The sequence below is a fragment of the Amblyomma americanum genome, chromosome 9, assembly GCF_052857255.1.
Source record: "Amblyomma americanum isolate KBUSLIRL-KWMA chromosome 9, ASM5285725v1, whole genome shotgun sequence".
Classification (NCBI taxonomy): domain Eukaryota; kingdom Metazoa; phylum Arthropoda; class Arachnida; order Ixodida; family Ixodidae; genus Amblyomma; species Amblyomma americanum.
In genome coordinates this window covers 48167864-48193827 of record NC_135505.1, presented here as the reverse complement: position 1 = coordinate 48193827, position 25964 = coordinate 48167864, and the positions used below count along the sequence as shown (strand labels likewise).

General features: G+C 48.0%; 1 protein-coding gene and 1 pseudogene across 1 annotated transcript in view; one reads left to right on the top strand and one right to left on the bottom strand.

Annotated features, from left to right (window-relative positions):
- The window catches only part of LOC144104618 (uncharacterized), a 202331-nt gene that overhangs the window by 123848 nt on the left and 52519 nt on the right, over positions 1-25964 (top strand). Inside the window, exon 6 of the mRNA XM_077637736.1 lies at positions 10735-10835. Coding sequence (XP_077493862.1) covers positions 10735-10835 — 101 coding nt within the window. The remainder of the gene's footprint in view (positions 1-10734; positions 10836-25964) is intronic.
- Positions 23872-25338, bottom strand: LOC144105079 (uncharacterized; annotated as a pseudogene).

Sequence of the window (25964 nt, the reverse complement as noted above, 5' to 3'; positions counted from 1 at the left end):
AAGCATAACCCAACGGCCCTACAGGCAAACCAAATCGGTAAGACTCTATCAGGCGTCATTGCCTTCAAAGGGCACGAAGTACCCAATTACGTGAGATACGGTAACCTGCTCACAGAGTGCACGTTGCACAGAAAAATATCGACGTATGCTATGCGTGCGAAAGAGTGGGCCACAGAATGGACATGTGCCCGGATCCTTCGAACACGATCTGCCGAGGGTGAGGAATCTCCAAACCCGCCAAAGACCACGGATGTGTCCCGAAGTGCGGCCTGTGCGGAGGCAAACACCTGACCGCGGACAAGGCCTGCAAAGCCCGCTTCAAGACGCCCTACGTCGTCCGCCGGCGGCGCTGGGATCGGCGCCGCGCGGAGGAAGAAGACGCGGGGAGAAGGAACCGAGACAAGAGAGGCCCTGCAGGCGGACCCCGCCGTAGCGACTCCAAACAACGGGGCAGGTCACACACGCCAGGCCGGAGCAGCAACAACGGAGGCGGAGGAAATGGCCGCCAGAGTCGTTCCCGATCGAAGACACCATCCGGGGGCTGCAACGGTGGCGGCAACCGCCGCTCGCGCTTCCGGGCCAGTTCGGGACCTGGGGACATTTCGAGGTCCCGGAGCGAGTCAACCGGACGCCGAGAGATCGCCGAGAAAGAGGTGGACTAGACCAACAGGGCTCCCGTCGCTTTAACCAGCGACACTGAATTCCCACCCCTCACCCCCTCCCAAGTCCTTAACTCAACCAAATCCGCAAAAGGACAGTAGCGAAGTGATAGAGCTTAAGAGGATCATAGAGCGCCAAAACGCTCAGATCCAGGAGCAGACCGCCCAAATTCGGGCTCTTATGAATCAGATCAAAACGCTGGCGAGTAACGGCCGCTAGGCAAATGAAAGACCCCAAAACAGCAGCACGGCGGCAAACAACGCCGCAGGCTTGCGCAGGGTGCCGCGGAGTGACTCCCCCTCACCCCGCATAGGGCGGGAGGAGGGAGAGGTAGGGCCACGGAACGTGCATCAAGTAATCAAGAGGCGATAGACGCCGAAGAGAGCCCAGCGAGTGGAGAGGCAGCGGCGACACCGCACAGACCGTGACCACGGCAACGGCAAAGATCCCACGAGGAGAGCTCATGGCCATTTTGGCCGCAATTTCCCAAATTAATGTAAGGCTAGGCAAAATGGACGCCCGTCTCGAAGCTGTCGAGAATAAGCTTCACACGCCATCAGTAAGGCACAATCGCATAGGGCCAAAATTACCCTCAACATCGGTGAGGAACCGCTTCACGTCGCTGAAAAAGGAGCGGGCCGAAAAAATCAAAGACGCGATCGCGAAAAAGCGCAGTCGACTCACGGACGTTCGGAAAGGATGATGCAGAAGCCTAGTAAGAAGCACAAGAAGAAGACCGGCGGGGCACCACCATAATTTACCAATTGAACTGCCGCGGGATTCGCAACAAAGAAGCGGAACTAATGTTACACATTGACGGGCAAGAAAACAAGCCCATTGTAATTGTTCTGCAGGAAACAAACGGGAAACCAAGTCTCCCGGGGTACATCGCATACACGGACCCCACGGAGAACGGGACGGCGGTGCTCGTCCGCAGCAACTTGGCGGCAACTCAACATGTCACGGCGCAGGGCGGATGTGAGCACACGCTGGTCGAAATTCATTCGAGAGAAATTGACAGCTCGGGCAATTTATTTGTATTGAGCGCGTACTGCCGGCCGCCCCAACGACAGTACGAATTTGACCGCATCGTGAGCCAGGCGAAAGGGTTGGCGCGGACCAGGCCGCTCCTGATTCTCGATGACTTTAATGCCCCTCACAAAACATGGGGTTATCAATTCCAGTCCAAGAGAAGAAAAGCGCTGGCCAAACCAAAGCAGGATCACGGGATGGCCCTCCTGAACGAGCCGGACGTAAACACCAGAAGAGGCAACAGTGTCGCGAGGGACGCCACGCCAGACTTTTCGTGGTTATCGGGCACGCTGGACGTCTCCTGGAGAAGCGAAGAAGTGTACCTGGGGTCTGACCACAGCGCGATCGGCATCAAGAGCCGAGGCTCCCGATATCGGGCTGTGCTGGGGACGGCACGGATTACGGATTGGGACAAGATCAGAAATTTTACACAAGAACAAGAGGCGTCCGAGGAAGAATCGGTACAAGTTGAAACACAACATACGTAGGCCGAATGGGCGAGGGACCAGAAGAAGGCGCTCGAAAAATTTACCCAAGGAATCGCAACGACGACGCATACACCGTACATAGATGCCAGATTGACCTACATATGGGCGGCCCGGCACTCGTTCATGCGGCGGTGGAGACGTCAGAAACACAACAGAAAGCTGGCCAAGCGTATACTAGTCTTGAACAAAGAGATCGCAGAGTATGCGGGCAAACTACATAGGAAAAATTGGCTGAAGACCTGCGACGACCTGCAGGGCAAGCTCTTGACGCAGAAGACGTGGTGTCTCTTGAGGCATCTGATTGATCCGCTGAGTAGCAAAACTGCGACCAATCGCAACCTCACCAAAGTATTGAACACGTACAAGGTAGACGGCCGCAGGCTCCTGAAAGACCTGAAGGCGAAGCACTTAAAGACAGAGAAAGACCAGTCCCTGGTGCCCCGAGAGTTATGAAGGACAGGACAATGAATAGCTGGACCGGCCGTTTACCATGACGGAGCTGTGGACAGCGATAGATGACAGTAACAAGAGAAGTGCACCCGGCCGGGACGCCATAACTTACAAACTCCTCGGTAACATGATCGGTACAGCGGCCCGCGGCCTCCTAGAGCACATCAACGAAGCCTGGGAGCGCTCATGGTTGCCGACGGAATTGAAGGACGCCGAGGTCCGCTTCATTCCAAAGCCCGGCAAGGCACTCACGATAGACAACATGCGGCCCATCTCCCTTACGTCCTGCGTGGGGAAGGTGATGGAGCGCATGTTCCTTCGCCGGCTGCAGAAGCACCTCGAAGAAACAGATGCGATGCCGGAGACGATGTACGGCTTCAAGCAACATCTCAGCACCGAAGACGTATTGATCCAACTCCACGAACTGGTCGTCAAGCCTGCAATGAAGCACGCGCCGCGTGGGATACTCGCCCTCGACCTGAAGGGAGGGTTTGATAACGTGTCCCACGCGAGCGTGTTGCAGAGTCTGAACAAGACCAGCTATGGCCGAAAGACATTCGGCTACATAAGATTTTCTGTCGAACCGAACGGCGACCATCAGGATAGGGGAGGAAACGTCGGACCCTGTCGAGCTCGGCGATAGGGGCAGCCCTCAGGGATCAGTCTTGGCGCCCCTGCTCTTCAATGTGGCCCTCCTACCTCTGCCCAATCTGCTCAAGAAAATCGGAGGCGTGGACCACGCGTTCTGTGCCGACGATCTTACGGTGTGGATGGCCCGAGCAGGGTCCGATGCCTGGACGACGGCGGAAGCATTGCAGCGGGCGGCAACGACCATGCACGAGTACGCAAAGTCATGCGGACCGAGCTGCGCTCCCCAGAAATCAGGGCTGCTCATGATCCAACCGGGAAAATTCAAGAAGGAGCTGCTGCCGAAGGTGATCATCACAATCGATGGAACGGCCATCAAGCCAACACAGCAGATTAGGATTCTCGGCCTACTACTTCAGAGCGACGGAAAGGCATACGCCGCCGTCACAAAGATCAAGAGTACAACCGAACAGATACTTAGTATGCTTCGGAGGGTATCTAACAGAAACCGAGGCCTTAAATACGACGATCCCATGCGCCTGGTACGCGCGTTCGCCGTGTCGCGGGTTACCTACTCCGCCCCGTATCTCCAGCTGACGAAGGCGAATAGGGACGCTCTAACCACGATGCTTCGTAAGGCAACGAAGCAAGCACTGGGCATGCCCATATACTCGTCCACGCAAAGACTGCTATACATGGACGCCCACAACACGGCTCGTCGAAGCCCACCTCTCTAATCAAAGAATCCGGCTCAGTCACACGGAACACGGACGAGCCGTCTTAGGCAAGATAGGATGGCAGATCGAGTCCGTACCCATGAAGGCGGCCCTTTCGGAGGACTGAAAGACGACCATTCACACCAAACCTCTTCCCCGGAACATGACGCCGGGCAAGGACGATGTGAGGCGCACCGCGCGGGCCAAAGCCATAGATCGGAAGCTGGAAGAGAACCACAGGGTCCACTAAGCGGACTCCTCGCTCCGAAAATAGAGTGACCGTGCAGCGGTGGTGGTTACGTCAAAAGACAGGCTGATCGTTAGTGCGTCCCTTATGACAACAGACCCCGCATTTGCCGAAGAAGCGGCCGTGGCCCTTGCACTCGCACAGCTGAGCGTGGACACCGTGCTCAACGACTCAAAGACAGCCTACGGAAGCTTCCGCAGGGGGGTAATCTCCTCCGCGGCCCGAGCCATTCTATCCACGTGCAAGCGTCCGGGAAGAGCCAAAGAGCTCGTGTGAGTCCCGGCTCACTTGCAGGTAACAGGCAACATCATCGCCGAATACCATGCCCGAGAAATATCAATCTGGGACGAGCACGAGCCGGAAGAGCTACCGCACCCGGTCAGCAGCTATCGGGAAATTATCCGGATGTACAGCGAGGAAAGGTGCAGACTGCCAGAACCGCACCCCAAACTCACCAGGCAACAACAGACGATCCTGCGTCGAGGGCAGGCGGGATCGCTTGCGCATCCCGTACTGATGAACCGCATGTACCCTGCTGAACACAATATGCTCTGTCCTTTTTGCAAACGAGAAAATGGCACCCTGCCACACGTCTTGGCAGGGTGCACAAAACTCAAGACCTCCCTCTCCCCTTCCCGCCAACACCCCCAATCCCCAACCCCTTGAGCGATGGGAGAAATTGTTATCTAGCTCCGCCCTACCGATTCAGCTCGCACTGACGGATAGGGTCCAGGAGCTGCTGGAAACATATGGGTCCCGTAAATTGGGAACCACCCCGTCTGGTGCCCGCGTGCACCATCGATTATTTCGGGCTTAATAAATGTCGGTTCATCATCATCTGTTGCCATTGGCTGTACTACCCGCTTACTTAAATGTATTCTCATAAGTAACAGGGGTAATTGTGACTGGGTGCCCTATTTGCGCTATGCCTTTTGACCTCGACAGTACCGGAATCTTGGAAGAACGCTAATATTATTACTGTGGAGAAGAAATGGCACGTCAATTGCTCCAGTAATCAGACCCATTAGCTCAGCGTCCGCTGCGCGGGAGGCTTTTTCCAAAGGAATAGTTAAGCGAATCACAGCAACCTTGCATTTTACTCAACCAACCGGTTTTACTCAACAGCCGGCAGGGTTTCGTTAAATCGACTCGACTGTAACCCCAGTCACACCCGGTAACCAGAAAATAGACAAATACGCTTATTGCAATCAATCCCTAAATCTAGACTTGAAAGATTTCATTTCATTTTTTCTTTTAAAGGCCCCAGGGAAGGAGCATCACATAAGAGGTTGGAAGTATTGGGTTAATGTTGCTAAGAAACTTCGTTTTTTACACTTTAAATGAACTGAGATGAACGGGTTAATACATCAGTATTGCTTGGCGGGTTGTTAAAGTCTCCAGCTATGCAGGGACAACGAATAAAAAACTTTCAACACTTGAATACGAACCACATGAATAAGCGAAAACCTCAGCCGTTATATAGGCAACACAGAACGGGATGATCAAGCCGTTCATGTAAAGGGAAAGGAAAAAAATGTGCAGCGTCTGCCCAGCAACCACGCTCCTCTACAGAACAAAGTGATAAAACCAAGAAATGTGTCAGTTCGGTAGACACGAGTTCTAGAGCACTTTCTCTCGCGTTGTTAAAGGAGGCGTTCAGGGATGTCAATTCAGACCACGTATTCGGATCATACGAGAGTGAAATAACTACATGAATAACAATTGTGTGTGATGTATTTAGAAGCTACTTTCAGATTATCAGTGCCAGTTGAGCAGGCCCTTAAAAGAAGGAAGTATATTCATTTTAATATTTATTTATTGATTTATTATAGCCTCAAAGCCCCACTAATGCGCATGACACAATGGTTGGTCGTCAAAAGTGACGGCAATGTTTAAAGATGACTTTCGATGGCGGTCTTCAATTCAAGTCGATTGGCTAACAAAGCGATATGGACTGGAATGGGCAGTGCGTAGCAAGCATGATTTATCAAATCCTGTGTTGGTAGCGCGCTTTGAGTAAATGGCTTTAGAATGGCTCAGGACGGGATTAGCGGTGATCTGGGCAGATGAAGATGGGTTTCGACTGCAATATATGGAACAGCAAATGATAGAAAAATAAGAACTTTAAGACAAAAAAAAAACTGCGCACAACGGAGACGCAGAGACCTGCTAGTTTTTGGCGGGAGGGTAGACTGTGGAGACCAAGCTGGGATTTTCTTCAGTGAACTATTGCGATTAACGTAATATGATTGCTTTGGTTTATGGGGGTATATCGCCTCAAACTGACTCAGGCTATGAGAGACGCCATAGTGAAGGGCTCCGGGAATTTCGACCACCTGGGGTTCTTTAAGGTACACTGACATCGCACAGTACACGGGCCTCTAGAATTTCGCCTCCATCGAAATTCGACCGCCGCGGCCGTAACGTAATATGAAGCGGTTATTCAAGCTTCGCATGTCTAAATACACGAAAGCAAATAAATTAGACTATTTTAGTAGGGATCGAATATAGAATGTAAAAACTCCTGTTTGACTCTATCAAAGCACTAAAAAATCGCATTTTTTAGATTAACAAAATTTCTTCAAATGTATCACGTTGTAACTAATTCAACATTTAGGCTTGTGAACGGTAAGTCCACGGAAACGTCTCTGTTTCCAATAAAGAAACGCATTCTGCAAAATATAGAAAAAAGGATGTTCTCAGTAGCTCTTTTCGTGGACTTCAGTAAAGCATTTGACTTCATTGCGCACCAAATTCTAATCAAAAAGCTTCATTGTTATTGTATTCTTGGGTCATGTTCATATTTACCAAAATCCCACAATAAATAGAGCTCAGTTTGTACACCTAAACCAACATAACTCACCGCTTCTCCCAGTTATATACTGTGTCCAGCAGGGCAGCTCACCAGGTCCGGTCGTATTTAAAGTATTTATGAGTGATATGATAAGTGTATATAGTAGACTTTATTATGTGCTGATGATAGCACATTGTTAGTTTCTGGTTTAAACATTTTTGATCTAGTTCTGAAATGGAATGAGGTTGTACAAATGTTGTGAAAATGACCAAAAGTAGAAATAAATTAAGGCTGCCAATAGAAAAGTAATAATTTTCGTGCTAAGAATAAGAATTCCCAGATAACCTCTCATATTATTTATCTATTCAAGGAACTTTCTTCGAGATTTACCGAACTTTTGTCGCCCAAATGCAGCATTCTTCCCCGGAAGGCAAATCTTCGAATCTATCAAGCATTGTTTAGCTCCGTTTTGAGTTCTTGTTCTTCAGTTTCATGTGCAACCACAAAAGTAACTTTAAATTGGCTTCTCGGGATTCAGGAAAAAATGATTCGCCATTTTAGAAATATGGAACCTCTCGCCACTACAATCAGTGCTTATAGGTTGTTCAAAACAGTTTTCATCGAAACATTTATGAATTCCGCTTGCCATAGATGATATTCTATTTTTCCTCTCCTGCATTTACTCACCACATAGTCTCATTGGCTGGTTTACAGCTCCGAGGCGTTAATATACCGACTAGAGATATGGGTGTATTGGAAATTCCTCACTTCCATACATTTTAAAAAGGCCAATCTTTGGCTCGCACACAATCTTCTAGTATTCCTTAGCAAATTCATGCACATAGCAGGCTTGCACCGAAGAGAGCTCAGCCTTGCTTTCTCGAACTTTAGGCCGCATTGTGTTTTCTTAGTGTGTCCACAGTTTAAGAAGCAATTACTTAATTTTTATTCAATTATTTTTCTTTTATATTCTTCATTGTTAATTAGGGCTTTGTTTTTTGAGCGCAAATAAGCATTATTTTCTCTTGCGTGTGCTTACTGTTTTAGGATGGAAATACTAGATTCTCGATCCAGTTTTCTTTTGTACCACGCAATGTTTATTTCGCGCTTTGAATTGTTGCTCAACTCATTACTTGATGATTTTAGTTCTATAATCATTGGTACTATAGCTGTGCCTTCTATTTGTTTGCTACTGCCTTGTATAGGTCTATTCGGCCTCAGCTGAGCTGCTTGACCTGCTTTTAGCCAAGGAGACCATTAGGATTCCTTTCTGGAAAAATGAATTTTTTTGGTTGATTGATTGAATTTGACATGCACAAACATACACGATAAGCACGACTGTACGAGCTGCTAACTCCAAATAAAGGGCTAAGTAACCAAGGGCACCATATGCCGAGTTAATGATTTCGTCACTATGATTTCACCGCGAAATATGGCGGGAGGTATGAATGCCTAGGCATTTAATTGCGTAGGTTTAGAGCACTGTCATAAAGGCGGTAGCTGAAGGTTGGGTAGTTACAAGGGCGATACGAAGACAGTAGTGAAATTTTATTAACGTTTACTTTCATCAGCAAGATATCACACAAATCCAGTAGATGAAGTCGTTCTGCAGAACGGTAGTAGTTACGGGCGGTACACTATGCAAGCATCTGCAAAGACCCGTATGTGAGAGGCAATGTCCAGTGGCATATGAATAATGCAGATTAGACAAAGAAGGGATCCTAGTAAGGTGCCTTGACGAGCATCTGACAGTACACGAGAAAGGCTGGATGAGGGGAGTACGAGTGGGCAACAAAGAACCAAAGACGATTAAGAACTCACTGATCAGGTTAAATACAAATTGGCCTACTGTAAGGCATCCTAGGTACAGTAGTACAGGGCGAGGAGGAACAGTGTTAACAGCCTTCTCAAAATTTAGAAACAGGCCGTCAGTGTATGTGTTGAGGCTAAGGTTTGCGTGAATATGGCGAAGAAACAGAGCCAACTGAACTTCATAGGATAGCCTTGACATAAGCCACGCTGATTAGGATGTACCCTATATAACAGATATAACAGATCTAATTTATCGGTGCCCTCATCGGGCTAAAATAGTTTAATTATGAGGAAAAGAAATGAAATAAATTGAGGGCAACGCAGTCAGCTATAAAGTGGAAATGCTCGGTATGACAATGAGAGCGAGGTAGAGAGGAGGTTGGGCCTCGGAACTAAAACGTGTTCATAACATTTTAGACGACATCATTAAGTGGGCATGAACCAAGCACGCAATGCGAAAGGAAGATAACCGATGACCGTTAAATGTAATGAACAGGACTACAAAAGAAAGCTTTTGTAGGAGGGCGCTGCAGTAAGATTAGGAAGTGCGTAGGGCAAACGTGACCGCTGTTTACCCATGGCAGGGTTATATGGAGAGGTATGCGTGATACCTTTGTGCTTTCGTGAGCGTAGTTGCTCTGATGACGAATATATGATTGGAAGACTGTGCACAATCTCCGCCGACAATTCCTCCCCCCCCCCCCCTCCCAAGCACTGCTTCTAATGTTCCGGGTGTTCTTCCGAATGTCCTCATCTGACTGGATGGTGCTGCCCGCCAACTTGTTATTAAATGTGGCGACTGGTGTTCCTCAAGAGATCCATACAGTCTTGTATGTTCTTTATCTAAGCGTGCGCTGACAACTGCCTGCTACTTCCATACGAACTATTTCGCTTAGCGCCTCTTCCTTGTTGTCACTGACACGTTCGCGAATTACGTCTCATTTGACCATCGTGACTCGGATAAAGCTGCCTCATAGCATGCCAAATTCGCTTAAAACATTTCCGGCCACGATTTTGCCGGTTGCTCCACGTCCTTTGCTTTAGGAATTACGTCCGTAAACGTTTATTCCGGTCTCCTCTGGTCCGCTCTCTGGTTACGCTAGCAATGTAATTGGCGAACACCCGCCTTCTTATACCTCCCGACTACTATGCTCCAAGGCGTTCCGGCTAGACTACTACAATAACTGGAAGGCGCCTTTGTCTAATAGCTCCCTCCGCTTGCTTTGGTCGCCATCTCGCAGCGTCTGGCTCTACGAAGAACATGTACCGTTATGCTAGCCAGTAGTGCGTGTTGCTTCATGTCACCGCCGTCACGCACCACATAACTCCGTGCTTCCCGGAGACTAGCTCCCATTGACGTGATATAGCACATGCATCGCCCTTGAATCCCTAACACTCGTCATGCACTGAAACACCCCAACCTGTATTAAATTGGTGTTTTTGTTGCCGCGGGGCCCTGCAAAGCATAATGTGAACGGGGACGAAGCAAGCGGAGTGTCCCTTTTGCGTGTGCGCTTGGTGTCCTCACTTTTGCAAGAATTTCTCTGCGGTGCATTGCCTTGTCCCATTTTTTACCGCGTAATAATATTAACTTCTTGTTACGCTTTCAGCCTTCGTATCCCATTTTGAAAACCAATTTAAATTCTGCAATAGTTAAGAGCCAAGGAAAAACACCACTGCCGTTTTTTTTATTTGTAAAGGTTAAATATATTGTTGCGTTTCGAGAAACCGCTTCACACTTCACAATGCAAAATAACCAAGCATATCTCTCCGCTTTGTCGTGTATAATTTCTGAAATCGGGCTACCTTTCGGGTATTGGTCTTTCACTCGTGAAGCCTACGGACAAGTAAAAAGCTGCAGGATTTTTGACATACTTGGCGGCTTTCTTGTATTTCTTGTTACTAGAATTTGAAGACAGATCTCTCAACCAATTTTTATTTTTACAGATTATGTGCAATACTACATGACCCTCCTAGTTGGGCACAACGTGGTGCTGTCAGTACACATGAGCGAAGAACTGGACAAGCAGAACAAGGGCCTAAACTTGGTACGTAATCAGTCTAATGATCAAAAATTGCGTTTCTTAGCACAAAATACTGCTGGTAAGCAAGTGTCGGTAGGTAGACATCAAAGTCACATATCTAAAAACGAAATCGAGGTGTTATGCGTCCCATCCTTCAACAGTCTCCAACGTTGTCAACGCTAACGCCAATGTGGCTGATCTCGAAACAGTAGGTAGTCCACTGCAGTTTCTTTCTCAGGCTTCCTTCAGTTGCAACGACAACAATACGTTGTGAACGCGAAAGGCAGCCGTGCACATCTCCCTGTAACTATGCCTTGACGTGGCTCAAAACGTGACTCAGGTATCCACTGATGCAAAAATCCAGCTCTGCGCATTTAGTTTCCTTTCGTCACGTTCGCGCTCGAATGTGAATTGATGAAGGCGACGAGGTCCAATGCACAGCGAGAGAATGTGTTAGTTTAGCACGAGAGGCGTGATCAGCTGCGGCGACAGTCTAGTGCTTTCGTGCAGTGGCCAGTGAAGCTGATCTGTTCGGGTCGCCGAGGGTTCGAAACGGAGCCGCGGCAATATTTACTTGATTTCAACATTCAAAGTATTGTTTATTTCCCGCAAATATACGTTTCAAGTGACTAAGTTCAGAGCCTTCCCTGGTTATACAGTCCCCTGGTTAGAGAGTTCCCCGGTTACACAGTCAATAGTGCTTTCTCATTAAAAATAAATGTATACTTTATATTTAGTTAGTTATTTATACATACATACTGCAGTCTTCATAATGCTATAGCAGGGGTAGGCGCGGAAGGAAAGCAATCATGTAGAAAAACAAACATGTAAAAGCAAACAAAAAAATGAAAATGTCATTAACAAGTGATGGCCAAAAAAAAACTCTTCAATGGGTAGCGAGCGAACATTTCCAGGCAGTGAATTCCAGGGTTCAGTGGTCAGGGGAAAAAAGCTATGTTTGAACGCCTCAGTGTGGCAAAAGAAAAGGGTAACATTCAGGCTATGGAAAGTTCTAGTGATTGAAGGTTTGCTAAAGTTCAAATGAGTGTTTAGTGAAGGAGAGTGTTGAGAATGAACCAGTGCGTGTAAAAACTTCAAATATTCTAGTTGGCGGTGAGGTAATCGTGCTGCTGGACCTGGACTGCATAACGTGAAGGAGACAAATCATGGCCGTAGTTGTGAAAGATGAAGAGGACTAATTTCTTTTGAACTGATTCTAAGTTTTTAATATCGAATTTCTTATGGGGACCCCATATGATACAGCTGTAATCAAGAAAGGGGCAGATATGTAATTTACATGTCAGCAGCTCGGTATGTTTTGGCGCATTGGGCAGTGTACGATAGACGTACCCCAGACGTTTTAAAAGCTTTTTTACATAACATATATATGTTTAGACCAAGACATGACTTGAGAAACATGAAGACTGAAGTATTTAAATGCTGTTTCATTTTCTATATTCTGTCCGTCAAAACTGTGCGTGAGAAGTGAACGAGATGGGCGCCTAGAAAACGACATAGAAACTGTTTTATAGAAAAAATATTGCTAATTTTCTATTCATTACACCGCCTAAAAATAGCAAATGCGGTTTTAAACAATTCATGGGCAAGTGGCGTGTTAATGCTATGATAAAAGTGGCAATGATCAAAGTAAAGACAAGTTTTAATGGACACGCAGCGCGTGACATCTATTAATATATAACAAGAAAACAAGCTGGCATAAGACAGAACCTAGTGGAATGTCGGATGAAACAATAAACGAGGGCAAATAGATGAATTGAAGTGTACAACTTGCGAACGCTGCGTTATGAAGCTGGATATCCTACCAACCAGGAAAGGGTTATTCACAACAGACTTAAGTTTGTGGACAAGATTTGGGTGTGGGACGGTGTCGAAAGCTTTGGACAAGTAAACAAAAAGTGGCTGTGGTTTAGCTGTGGTTAAATCTCGAGTGACGCGAGAGCTTAGTCGAATTGCAAAGTCAGTCTTTCGCCGCTCCGTTTCGCTGGGCGTTCCGTCGCCATCTTCGTGCCTGAACGTGTGTTCAATCTCTACCCCTCTCCTTCTCTCCACTCCCCTACTTTACACGGCGTATGCGCACAGTTGCAGCAGCTCCGTTTCGCCGGTGCGCCGCGCCGCCAGCAGCAGCAGCTGCTCTGCACCGCGTGACCAGCAACGTGACCAGGGGTGGCCATGCAGCTCAAGGGTGCCACGCTGAAGGCTCGAAGTGCTATCGTAGTGTAGCTCTCGCTACAAAAGGCTGTCAACCGTGCACCTGGGTATAATCACTGATAGATCCCGTGTGCAAATTTGATTAGTTGCGTAGAAATGCTCAATCCTCGACGGAAGCCATGCTGGTAATTGCTTACGATATTGTGTTTTTGAGGAAATTCCTTGATGTGTTTAAACTTTATGTGTTATATTTTCAATTTCCTCCGCTACCACACCTCTTCCTTCCTTCCTTTCACTCATTCATTTATCTCTTCGCTTACGGCGGATTTCGTGTGTCCACCGAGATGTTAGACAATCGCACTGCCATCTCCACTCCTCAAAAAGCAATTTTAATCTTTTTCAATTTGTCTGAGGAGACCATCGCGGCGGCAGCGTTTTGTTGGAGGTGAAACTCAAAGGCGCCCTTGTGCTGTTCGAAGTCAGTGCACTATTCGGCGCGTGTTCATTTCTAAACACTTCACGGACATTCGCATGACTGTGTGATATGTTGCTTTTGAAATCTGTGCATATAACTCCTGCAAGCTTATTAGCAGAAACGATCAGAAGGCAATAAACAAGTGTCAGGACTATAAAGAGTGAGAGAGAGAAACAACAGTGTTGCCATATAGCGTCAACATGTAGTGGAGGTGGCCTGATGTGGCCCCCTGTTGGGGGCAATTTCGTGAGCCCACAGAATGAGTGCAAGTTGGGTGGTATTGTCTTTTGAGGCGAAATTTCGATTTCTTATCGGAGGAAGCTGGAAAGAATGCTCCTATCGGCGCGTTGCTCGCGCAATCCAAAAAGATGTGCGCCTGAGTGGCGATTTCTCCCGTGTTAAAATTTTGTCAGGCGGGGTCATATTCCCAGTCGGTGATAAGTTATAGTCTATAATGATAAAGGGTCGACTGTGTCTGCAACCTACGGAACATGGTGGTTTGCTCTCGATTTAAGTAGGGGTGGGAGGTAGGAATTTGTTTCTCGTCTGTCTGTGGAGGCTAGTAGACATATAAATTAAATTAAACGAAGGGAAAGAGATCGGCCAAAAATATTAATATCTTGTTTGCTACTCTGCAGTGGGGAAGAGGAGCAGGATAAGTAGTAGGGTCATGAGAGGCGACTCTGGTCAGAAGAGAGATTACAGACTGTGCACACACATTTGTAGCATCACAACAACGAGTCAAGGCCCGTGTCACTAAAACATTAGGTGTGGATTAAACTTTGTTTAACCCTCGTGAGAAGCGAAAGCTTCCTTTGCATGGCTGCGCCCACAAACGCCACACACACTGCCGAACGAATTGTCTGTGAAGCTTTGATGAAATTCCCGATGCCCGATGTTGCAGTTGCCACCTGCCACGATTGGCAGATTGTCATGACGTCAGTTGGGCACATGACCTGCCACGTGACACCACAAGACGTTCGTCACGTGACTGCACTGACGCTGCCATCTTAAAAACCTATCGCATTGAAGCTTTCGCTTCAAGAACGGGAGAACACCCTGAAGCATTCTGATTCGCTGGGACGGCCACCCGGTTGCTTATGGCTCGGGCTAGTCGGTTGGCCCCTTCGTCTCCACCGACCATATTTGTCGATGCAGCCTCTTGCCCTACCACGCCGACTTTTGCAATAAGCGTGGTATCCAGCTCCTCTCTACAAGAAGCCGGCTGTATGATCGCAGCCACCTCACTGGAGGCAGAAGAAACGCCCATCCCCCTTGCCATCTCCTCCACCACTGCCACACTTACTTTCAGCGATGCTACAACGGCGATTCGCAACTTTGTCCACGGGCACCTTCTAGAAACTGCAACTCGTATCCTTGCCTCCGCCCCCCCCCCCCCCTCCACAGAGTCCATCCAAATTTGGTGGGTCACAGCACACGCGGGCCAGCCCAGTAATGAAGCCGCCCATTCCAACGCTCGACATTTCGTCCCCCGTGCAGGGTGCGCCGAAGATTTGTGAGATAGCCGGGATCGCTTGGTCTCGTACAATGAAATCTTTCTACATTACCTCTAGCAAAGACTGCACTACCGCCCGCCGTACAAGTCTCTAGAGCAGGTGACCCGCTGGCAACTGCAATCCGGTGTCTACCTCCCCCGATGACACAGCCGTAATCCACACGGGACTGCTCACGCCGTAATGCTGCTTTTGATGGCACTCCGAATGCGTTCACACCACATTATAAATATCTGCTCTTGGTTCCATCCTCCTTCCGAATAGCTACTAACTGACCTCGAGGGATGGGAGGTCTCCGCGCCCGGCTCCGATCCCGCTGTACAAGAACAGCCCACGTACAGGGCGTTCGGAGTCGCTGACCGGCACCAACTGCCGGTCGCTACATGCGGCCTAGAGCCTAGCCATTCATAGGTTGTGCACGTTAAGGCTCAATTAGCATAATAAAGTTTTCATCACCAATACCACCTCAATGCTTCGAGGAGGAACGCAGACACCAAAATTACTCGTCTTCGTTTGTAGCGAAGCAAGAGGTGGATGAGCCGTCCATGCAGTATAGCACGTGCCCGATTCAGTGGTAGACAGAACGGACTCCACACATGCCTTGTTCTTGAAAACAGTTTTGTGATAAATCTTGGTTTATTTGAGCATATAGAGAGCAACACAGCTGTACCGCAAATATAAGGCCACAGTCTTTGGGTACAGAATCGCCTTATTTAAGAAAATGTGAAAAGCGCCCTGGTTGCGTAATGTCCACTGCCAGACACCCTTTGAGCATGTGGGGGCATCTTTTCCGGTCTCTTAGGAGATGCCCTAGATAAGAGTGGCATGCTATACCAGAAACCGGTCACTGATTGAAAAGGCGGATATTCGTTGTTTGCACATGTTTCGCCATTCCCAAGCAGAGTATGTCTAAGTCACAGGTCCATCACAAAGCAGGCTTTAGGCTGCGGAGAGACGATATAGAAGATATACATAGCAATAATAAGGCCACATGCACAGGGTTCTTTAATTGTGCAACGCAATGCGTAACAGAAGGTACTGTACGAGACAGATCTGGTAACTCAAGCGCACGATTACACGAGACCAACAAACAAAAAATAACACAATTTGTTCACTGTGCACTGCGACAGTCAGACGAGAGGTGGTTCACGATCAATCTGTCCCGAACACTGCCGTGCTGCCTCGGTGGTCTGTAGCTGGGAAGGTGTGTTGACCCGGGAGTCGTGCGCGAGTGGTTCTTAGAAGCTAAAATTATACTGCGGTCGTACTGATAGCGCTAAACGTACTTTTACATGTAAGGTGCGCCGCTTTTGTTCGCCACTTAGTATGCATGCAGGCGTTTATATGCACTAACTTCTACAGTACAAACGCTTCTCTCACCATCCACCTGGAACGCATCGCAACTGGCCTGGCGTCAAGAGGTTCCAGAAAGTTCGAGCCACTTCTTGAGGACACGGCGCCTTTGCTTCCGAGCGAAGCGGAGAGTGCGCTCACAGTTAAGCCCTTTCTCGTGGAAATGGAGGGCTTTCTTTTTTTGCGGCGCTCTCGGGTGAGATTTGTTTCGCGCCGACGGGTAGTGGAGAATTATCGGGAGTTAGAATGATTACACTCCCCGTCAAATCTATGACTCCTATTCAATTTCTCTGACAGGTGCCAATATAGTTATTTCTCTCTCTCTCTCCGCGCTGAGCTGGCTTTCGAAATGTGTGCCGATTTTTATGGCAGCTAGGCAGTGCGTCGTTTTTCAGAAACCCTCCAATGTGTGTCACGTGAAAACGAGGGATACCAGAGTATTTCCCATCGACTGCATTCATTGCAGTCGCTTGCGCACAGAAGCTTGCGGTGCCCTTTGTAAGCAGGATGGCTAGCTGCAAAGGTGTTTAGAAAGTCATTATTAAAAGGAGGCACAAACTGAGTCCTTCACCTCCCGCCTGTCCCTGCTTTACCTACATCATCCATTTTCCACATTACAGATCCGTCTTTTCCGTCGCTACGCCCTCCACCGAATTTTCATTCTAGGCCTTTTTCATCGTCGCCTTCTTTCATTCCTCGGCGTGCTTGCTATAGTTCTTCCTGCTCACCGTGCTATTCATTTAGCTGCAGCTCTGCCAGTTGCGCCGAAAACTACGACAACGCGCATGTCTAGAACTGGCGCCTGAGGGCTGTGCTGGAAAACTATCAGCAGGCAGGCAGGCAGGCAGGCAGGCAGGCAGGCAGGCAGGCAGGCAGGCAGGCGGGCAGGCGGGCAGGCGGGCGGGCAGGCGGGCGGGCGGGCGGGCAGGCGGGCAGGCAGGCAGACAGGCGGGCGAGCGGGCGGGCGGGCGGGCGGGCGGGCGGGCAGGCAGGCAGGCAGGCAGGCAGGCGGGCAGGCGGGCGGGCGGGCGGGCGGGCGGGCAGGCAGGCAGGCAGGCAGGCATGTTAACCAGAAAGGGGTTCCGGTTGGCTACCTTGCACTGGGTAATGCTGGCAAAACATATCAAGTAACTACAACGCTAGTGTGATGGGCCAAGAAGGCTGCGCAAAAATGCTTGTGATGTGTGAAATAAGGCTCTTATCTGGAGAGAAAATTTTTTTAACAATCGTAATAATATGGCACAAGGCTCGGCATGGCTGTAACCACCCATAGAACAAATAATATACTTAGAGAGTGTTGCATTGTTGATGCACGCGCTGCATGTGTCGTGCGAACATAAAACCCAGGAGCACACTAGAGATATGAATTTTTATTCTTACCGATAAGCCGACACACATAGCTACGCCGGTGGAGAGCAACGGTTGGAAAGACAGAAGGCATGCGTTACTGACATGCAATGAATGGCTTGCACACTCACTCACTAATACAAGCTAACAGCGTTGGAACGTTACTTCCCTCTTATTAACAGAGTGCAGTGTTGGCTTCTCTTGGCGTATGGAATATCGTAATTTCTCTGCAGTACTGATATGGTATCTCACTGTTTCTTTGGCTGACAGTTAATTCCTTCCTGAGGCACTGACACACTCGCCGGTGATGCAGGTGGAGATAGTGGAGGCCTGCTTGAAGAACCGTGCACTTGACTGCTTTTTTGACGCATCGGCGTGAACACATTTGCAGCCGCAACGTTCAGGCCCTACGATTCGCTGTTATCCCAAGCGGGTTTAAGAGACCTGTGTGAAAGACGAATTAGATGGACTTGGCACCTCATCACACCAGCCAGTGCCTTAAGATGGACGTTAGTGGCCCTGTTATAGATATTTTAATTCAAGGCCACCATTTTCTCCGTAGAACAATTACGTTCGTAAAATGCAGTTCTAGGAACGAGTTGTCCGTTCATCTGCCTTCTAGACTGAGACTGAAGTATTGGCGGGGAAGCACGAGACGAGGTGCGATAAGGACAGATGCCTTCATAAGGAGACTTGACGGAGCTATCAGTCGTTCTGCTCTAAGTAAATAGCAGCCTGAAAATCTGATCACTCAGTTTTCTGTTATCCAGAGTTCCGTTAGCTGAGACTACAGAACATGCGATGCGAAACATGCTGAATATCTTGACCAAGCATACAAATGTAACCGCTGCCGTAGTTTGAATAAGAGGAACTACTTTTACCTTCTTCCTATACGCATCTACTACCACGAGAATCATGCTTCTCGCAACGTGCTCTACGAAGTCAGCATGTATCCTTGATAGTTCTTCTTGCATAGAGGGCCAGCTTTGGCTATGTTGCTACTGGAATGGAAGGTTTTCGAAAAAAATTTGGTATATTGCCTCCAGTCGTTTTGTGTCGTGGCCCTATTGACGATTTGAAAGCGCTTTTATGGCCGATGAAGCCGGATGTATCTCATGCATCTTGTGCACAACGCGATATCGCACTTTTTCTTGGCCCGACTAAAAAGTTTCTCCAGTAGCTCAGCCCATTGGCCATAGATAGCCAAAGTCTTCAATCGAAAACTGGGATAATGATCTCATTATCTTGTATATCTTGCAGTATACGGCCGGCCATACTTTGTTAATTGCATAATTCTTCAGAGTCTCCGGTTATTTGCACGCACTAAATTGTGTCAAATAACGAACTGACACTATTTCGTGATCGAATTCTACGAAATGAATAAGGTATTTAGGGTCATATTCTGGTTGCCGCTCGCACGCTCATTGCGGCAGCCGACTAAGGGCACCGGCACGTACATTTGCTGACCCGGTGAGAAGTGAAGCCTGCTTCTGAATGCGCCCAGGTACAGAGCCCATGGTTGTATGGGAGCGGCAGCCAGTGGCTGTATTTGTATAATCGCTCTCAGCAATCCCACGACCGGCCGGTGGACGGTAACCAGTATTTTGATTTACTTCAAAACCTGTACATATTGAAACAATGCCAACCTTTGTCAGTACTGAAACAATCGGTGTAACCCACTCTGTGTGGGCTAGTGGGACCAATACACTGATCCTTTCAACTCTCTCAATATGTTTGGGAACTTTGTCTCTCCAGGCAAATACAAGAGAACCTTGCCATACTTAGGGGTGGCTCCTTTTTCAAGCTGCAGATGCACTAGGGCCCCATCCATCAGGCCCAGCTTTGTCCTGAAGACATCTTTCGAACGTCACATGGCAGTTATGTGCCGTGTGTCTCTTAGATTATCTATAGGTGATCAGCACTGATGAACCTGCTGTGCTGACTTGCGAAAATATATCAGGTCTGCAAAGGCTTCACGCTGAGCAGCCGAAAAGAGTTACAACCCTTAGCGAAGACTCATACGTTTGGAATTTACGGCAGGACATTTATAATGTATTTTAAACATAATTTATATTCATGAATGCACTAAAATGAGTCTAAAATAGGTTCCTGAATTTTTATACTTGGTATTCGAAATATATTCTTGAAGTTTGTCAAAAATACGTTACTTGAAGCATGGTGCGAGCACGTTAAAAAAACGTGAAAAAATATGTATCAGTTTTAGTATCTTTGCAGTGTATTAAAAGCGTACTTTCTCAGATACGAAATTATTTTGTCTGAAGTATCACATATTGGCTTTTTTTAGCCCACTGCAGATGCCCGCGAAATACAAAAAAATACCACTTGACAAGTCGGCTTGCGCGCCACGAATGTAGTGCTCTCGAACGTACCGTGTAGGAACTAACACAACATTTAGCCCGGTGTGCTGCCGCTTAAAAGGTGAAAGAGCAGCGATGCAGCAGCTGGCTGTGCGATATAGGCAAGCGGTATGCTCCCTTTGTGGCGCTTGATAGCGACAAGCAGACACAGTCTTGCGTTCGCTTAAATCGCACAGCCAGCGCCTGCGTCACCTTTTTAAGCAGCAGAAGACCGCGCTAAATAATCTGTTCGTTCCTACTGGAATGTTTGAGAGCACTGCAATCGCGGCGCGCAAACAGGCATGTCACTAGGTTTTTCTGTATTTTGCGGGCATCTGCAGTGAGCTGACACAAAGCAGATACGTAATAGGTGGAAACTCAGAAACTGTTGAGTTGGACATTTCGCGGACCGTTCTACAACTCTCTTTGGACTTGGTCGTCTATCTTTGTTGCTTGCGAAGTCAGTTATTTAATCATAACTAATTATTTAAGTAAGCACAATACAAAAAATTGTGTGAGATGCACCATACAACAGCAAGCGACATGCATTTTGTCACGTCCTGTTAGAGTGCCGGGGCATATATTTAAACCCTGGCTAAAGTTAGCTAGGGCACCCTGTATACGCCAAGCCAAGAATCATGTTTCTCGGAGCATTACGTTCCTGTTTGCTGACGTTACTTTTCGTCGGCATTTCCTGCAGTGTGGTATATTTTTCCTGTTCAGGTCTCGTCAGGTAACCTTGCATTGTCATCGACTTCTTGATGACAACGCGTTTTTCCTAGAATTGTCATGATGCTGATAGCCAGTTCAGTGATTACTTCTGCTGTGGACAACATTGATCAGTACCATCCGGTGAACCCAACTAATACACCCTTTTTGAGCAGAAGTCAATATGTTTTCAATGTATTAATTGCATATTTTTTGTATAATAAATATAATTTATTGTATCTTTTTAGACTATCTTTAGTATATTTCTAATGCATTAATAGTACATTTTTAGTGTTTTTTAGCACATATTTAATGCATTTTTTATTCATTTCCAACAATGTTTAAAATATTACTCCTGATATACTTCTTTGTAAGAATAGAGAGAAAAAACTGCAAAATTAATATTAAAATATCAGAATGTGTTGCAAATTCATTTTTAGCAAAGCCTTTTTTGCTAAGAGAATCCTTGCAAAAAGTCTCTTCGGCATATATAGCTCTACTAATAATGGTAATTTTACAAGGTAGCAGTAGAATTTCAATTGGTCGTCCGTTTCTTCGTGGAAGGTTTACAAACCCTTCCTCTAGTGTCGTTCGGCTTGGACGATGGACAGGAGGCGAGCTTGTAGATGATGACAGCAAAGCATATATATACAGCATACATATACAGAGAGTTAAACTGGAAAAAGCAGAACCGAATTTACAAAAGAACAAACTGCGCTACTTTACTCATCGACCTGGCAGGTTAGAGCCTAAGTAGCATCACGTTACATACTAAGCATGGAGCCCCAGCTCAGACTGGACTGGACTGCATCCGTTTACATGCGCTTTTAAGCACTTGATTAACAAAGGACTAAGGGCGGTCATTTTATTGGTCCGCCCTAAGCATCAATTCTCCAATCAAAAATAACATGCGAGATGGGGACAACCCCTTGGGTTGGGCTTAGCCTCGAACCCAGAGTCTTGTTAACAACACAAACTAAATAAAAAACAAATACGCCACCACTATCTCTCTAGTGAGAGTATCCACACGCTCTCCCTTCGGAGCTAATCCTTGCGTCAGGCATCAATACCGCCACCCACCATCGGTCTGCGTCGCCCATCAGCAACACAGGAGGGGGCGAAAGGGCCCACGATGCTGCCGCGCTACCGACGGCGGGACACAGCTAATAAGCATGAAGGGGCTTGTCTGTCGCTCCCGGAAACCAGATTAAGGATCGCCCCTGTCTTCCCACATTCTTGGTGAGCACTGCCTGTCCGCAATGACAGGTGTCCGTCACGGCCCTCCTGGGAATGCGCTTTTGGTTCACGAGGCAGGGCGGGAAGCTGTGGGTGCCTTCCCAGCGATAGCCCACGTCGTTGGGGGGGGGGGGGGGTCCATGCGTCAAGCGACCATTTTCGTTCCCCGTATGTACTCGGGGGATCTGGCTTATACTGGGCAGTGGTTTCCGCGTGTGCAGGCGCCCTGCTTCCTGTAAAGGTATGCAGCTGGAAAAGAGGGCGGCCTTACACGTCCCCTCTAACAGTATAAACCGAGCTTGCTAACAGCTCGTTTATGCTTCCTAACAAAGAGGCTGCAACACTTTCACATTACAACTGTCAGCCCTCCCGGGGCACAGATTCTCCCGGGTACTCGCATCTTCGAGAACCAAAGCAAAGAAACAATCAATAAAATAAACTAAAGCGCAACATTGGTGCATGCTGCTGTACAGTTCACTGAATGGGCAGCAACATCATGCACTGCGCAGAGTCCACATTCAAGGCACACACAAAGCCACATTGTTCATCACTGTTCACAAGTCTGCGCACAACACTCACGGGCACCGTTCTATGCAGACGCCAGGCAGAAGTCTCTTCGTAAGTGCCCGACTTCAACAACCGGCACCCTGCTCACCGAGCGTCGGTTGAGTAGGAACATTCACCCCTTCTCGAGGCTGGCATGGTGGTACCTGACTCCCATGTCAAGTTGGGGAGCCTGGATAGCGCATCTGTGTTTCTATTCTTAGTGCGTTTCGTATGTTTCACCGTTATGCTATAACGCTGAAGTGGCAGCGCCCATCTAGCCAATTTCGCCCCGTGTGGAGTGCACGTCGTCAAGTATGACAGGGGTTGTGGCCGGAGACGACATTGACCACGGCACCGAAGAGCCAATAATCGAGCTTCTTCAGAGCCCCTATAATAGCGAACGCTTCGCACTTTATGGTCGACCACCTCGCCTGAGTCGCGTCGCAGCGATGACTCGCGAACGCTATAGGTCTTTCTTAGCCCTTTTTCGTCATTTGTGTCAAGGAAGCCCCGGCAGCCGCTGCTGATGCGTCAGTGAAAAGCCAATACGGCTGGTGAGGTTGTGGAGTGTTCAACGCCACTGCTCTGCAGAGCGAGTCTTTGAGCTCTTCTAATGCGCACTGCGCATCTTGTGGCCCCTCATGCGTCACAAATGCGGTAAGCGCTTGGCTGTGCGGACCCATCGGTATCTGCCAGTAGCCACGCCTTAAATCCACTAGCGTGATAAACTGCGCGCGGCCGACCTGAAAAATTAGCTCCTGGGAGTTAGTCATCGGAAACGCATCTGAACGAGTTCCAGCATTCAAAGTTCGGTAGTAAATACACATTCGCACCGACTCATATTTCTTTCCCACGCACATAACTGGGTGTGCAAATTCACTTTTTACATGATAAATTAATCCTAACTTAAGTAACTCCTCCACTTGGCGGCTCACTTCATTCTTGAGCAGTTCAGGCCTAGTTAATGGGGTGATGGATATGTTGTCAGTGTGACACCTGCTTGGGCGGATTTGGCACTCATGACAAGACTGGCAGCACTCTGAAATCTCCTTTTCCATACCGGGCCAATAGAAGTTGTACTTTATGCGTACCTTCGTCTTCCTTGGTCCCAGGTGTCCACCCCACGGCGATTCGTGCGCCAAGGGCAGAACTTCCTTTCGTCTCTCTTGGGGAAGCACCAGTTGTCGCACTTTAGTACCCGTTATTGAATCCCAATGGTGCAGCAATCCGTCAGTAACGAACATACCCGCCTTTCCGTGCTTAGAATTTTCACTTGCCTTCCTCAAGCTCTCGTCAGCGATCTGCGCTGCTCGAAACATTTCTCGCTGTCTAGACAGTGAAACTGCATCTTCCCTCTAAGGTGGCTCTGCTTCCTCGCGTGGAACGTCGTCATTTTGTGCCCTGCCAACTTCGCATACGAGTGCCTCGCGCGGAACGTTGTCATTTGGTGCCCTGTCCACTTCGCTTACCAGTGCCTCACAATTTTGATTTGCCGCGTTTTTAGGCTCTTGATTTGCCGCCATACTGACCGCAGTACTAGTACTTGTTGTGAACGCTCTATCGCTGTGCTTCTTAAGCAGCTGCCAGTGTTCTGACGACAGCAAACAGTCGACCCCCTCAGTAAGCTCATTGGTGAGGGCACATACTATGCCTATCTTTTGATCGTCTGCGATGGTTCCTGTATGAGATACACTTAGAGGGACCGTCGTCAATTTCGCCTGAATAAATCTGCCGAAAGCCGACACTAGCTTCACTGTCCCCGATGGTTCCGTCAGCGCCTGCGGTAGTATGCTCTCTCTTATTACCGTCATTTCACTACCCGTATCAAGCAATGCCTCGGTGCAGACGTCTCCGCATACAAGCTCTACGAACTGTAGTCTTGATGCGGCTGCTCTTAAATTTTGCATAGGCACTCCTACTTTAGCAGTTAAAACCGCGCCTTGGTTTACCGCTGCGTCCTTTACTCCTGTCTCATCTACCAGCGCGACCTTTTGCGCCCTCCGCCTGTGCCTATATGCTTGTTGCTGGCGCGGCTCATTTGCTGTTACTCGCGGGCAATTCCTAGCAACATGGCCCAGTCCATGGCACTGGTAGCACTTTACTGCGGGTTTTTCAACACTACCCGGCTTTTGGCCCATTTTCAGTACTGGCACTGTAATCTGTCTCGCAGCCCGCCCTTTACCTTTTGTTTGCTCAAAGGTCTGTAGGGCCTTTGATATTTCTTTAGGCTTCAGCCAACTCTCTCCTTCTCGAAGGTGCACATATTCAATGCCCTCCGGGCTGAGGCTTGCCTTAATGCGATCGGACACCATGAGGTCAGTCAAATCCTCTTTTGAGTCTACTTCTCTAGCCTGGATGTAGTACATTAAATACGTTTTCACGCGAGACGCAAACTGAGCCCACGTCTCCTCCTTCCTTTTCGCTGCTTTCTTAAACCTCTCAAGGTACTCAGTCGGAGTGAGTTGTAATTCTTCTAGAACCGCTGTTTTTACAGCCTCATAATCAGTGCATACGGCTTGGTGAAGGTTACGAAGTAAGTATCTGACTCCCTCCGCCAATGCCGGCAAAATTAAGTGCACTCGGCTACTGTCTAGAACATTGAAAGTAGTGAAAATCTTCTCCACCTCCTCAAACCACTATGGTACATCTGCATCGCATGACATTCTGTAGCCCTTAAGGACTTTCGCACATTGTGATATTGAATCTGAGCCTATACACCGTTCATCACTCTGTCCCGACCCAAGCGGTGACATTCGACCATTCGACAGCCCAAGCTTCATCTGCTTAAGTGCCAGTCGCTCCCTGGATTCAATTTCACACATTCGTAGTTCCATTTCCACTTTTAACTCCATACGGCGAATAGCCATTTTTTCTGTATCAGATCCTGTAGCGTCTAGTGACAATGTCTGTGTCTGGTCGTGGAAGGTTTACAAACCCTTCCTCTAGTGTCGTTCGGCTTGGACGATGGACAGAAGGCGAGCTTGTAGATGATGACAGCAGAGCATATATTTACAGCATACATATACAGAGAGTTAAACTGGAAAAAGCAGAACCGAATTTACAAAAGAACAAACTGCGCTACTTTACTCATCGACCTGGCAGGTTAGAGCCTAAGTAGCATCACGTTACATGCTAAGCATGGAGCCCCAGCTCAGACTGGGCTCGACTGCATCCGTTTACGTGCGCTTTTAAGCACTTGATTAACAAACGACTAAGGGCGGTCATTTTCAGTGGCGCGCCCTAAGCATCAATTCTCCAATCAAAAATAACATGCGAGATGGGGACAACCCCTTGGGTTGGGCTTAGCCTCGAACCCAGAGTCTTGTTAACAACACAAACTAAATAAAAAACAAATACGCCACCACTCTCTCAAGTGAGAGTATTCACACGTTCTCCCTTCGGAGCTAATCCTTGCCTCAGGCATGCATACCGCCACCCACCATCGGTC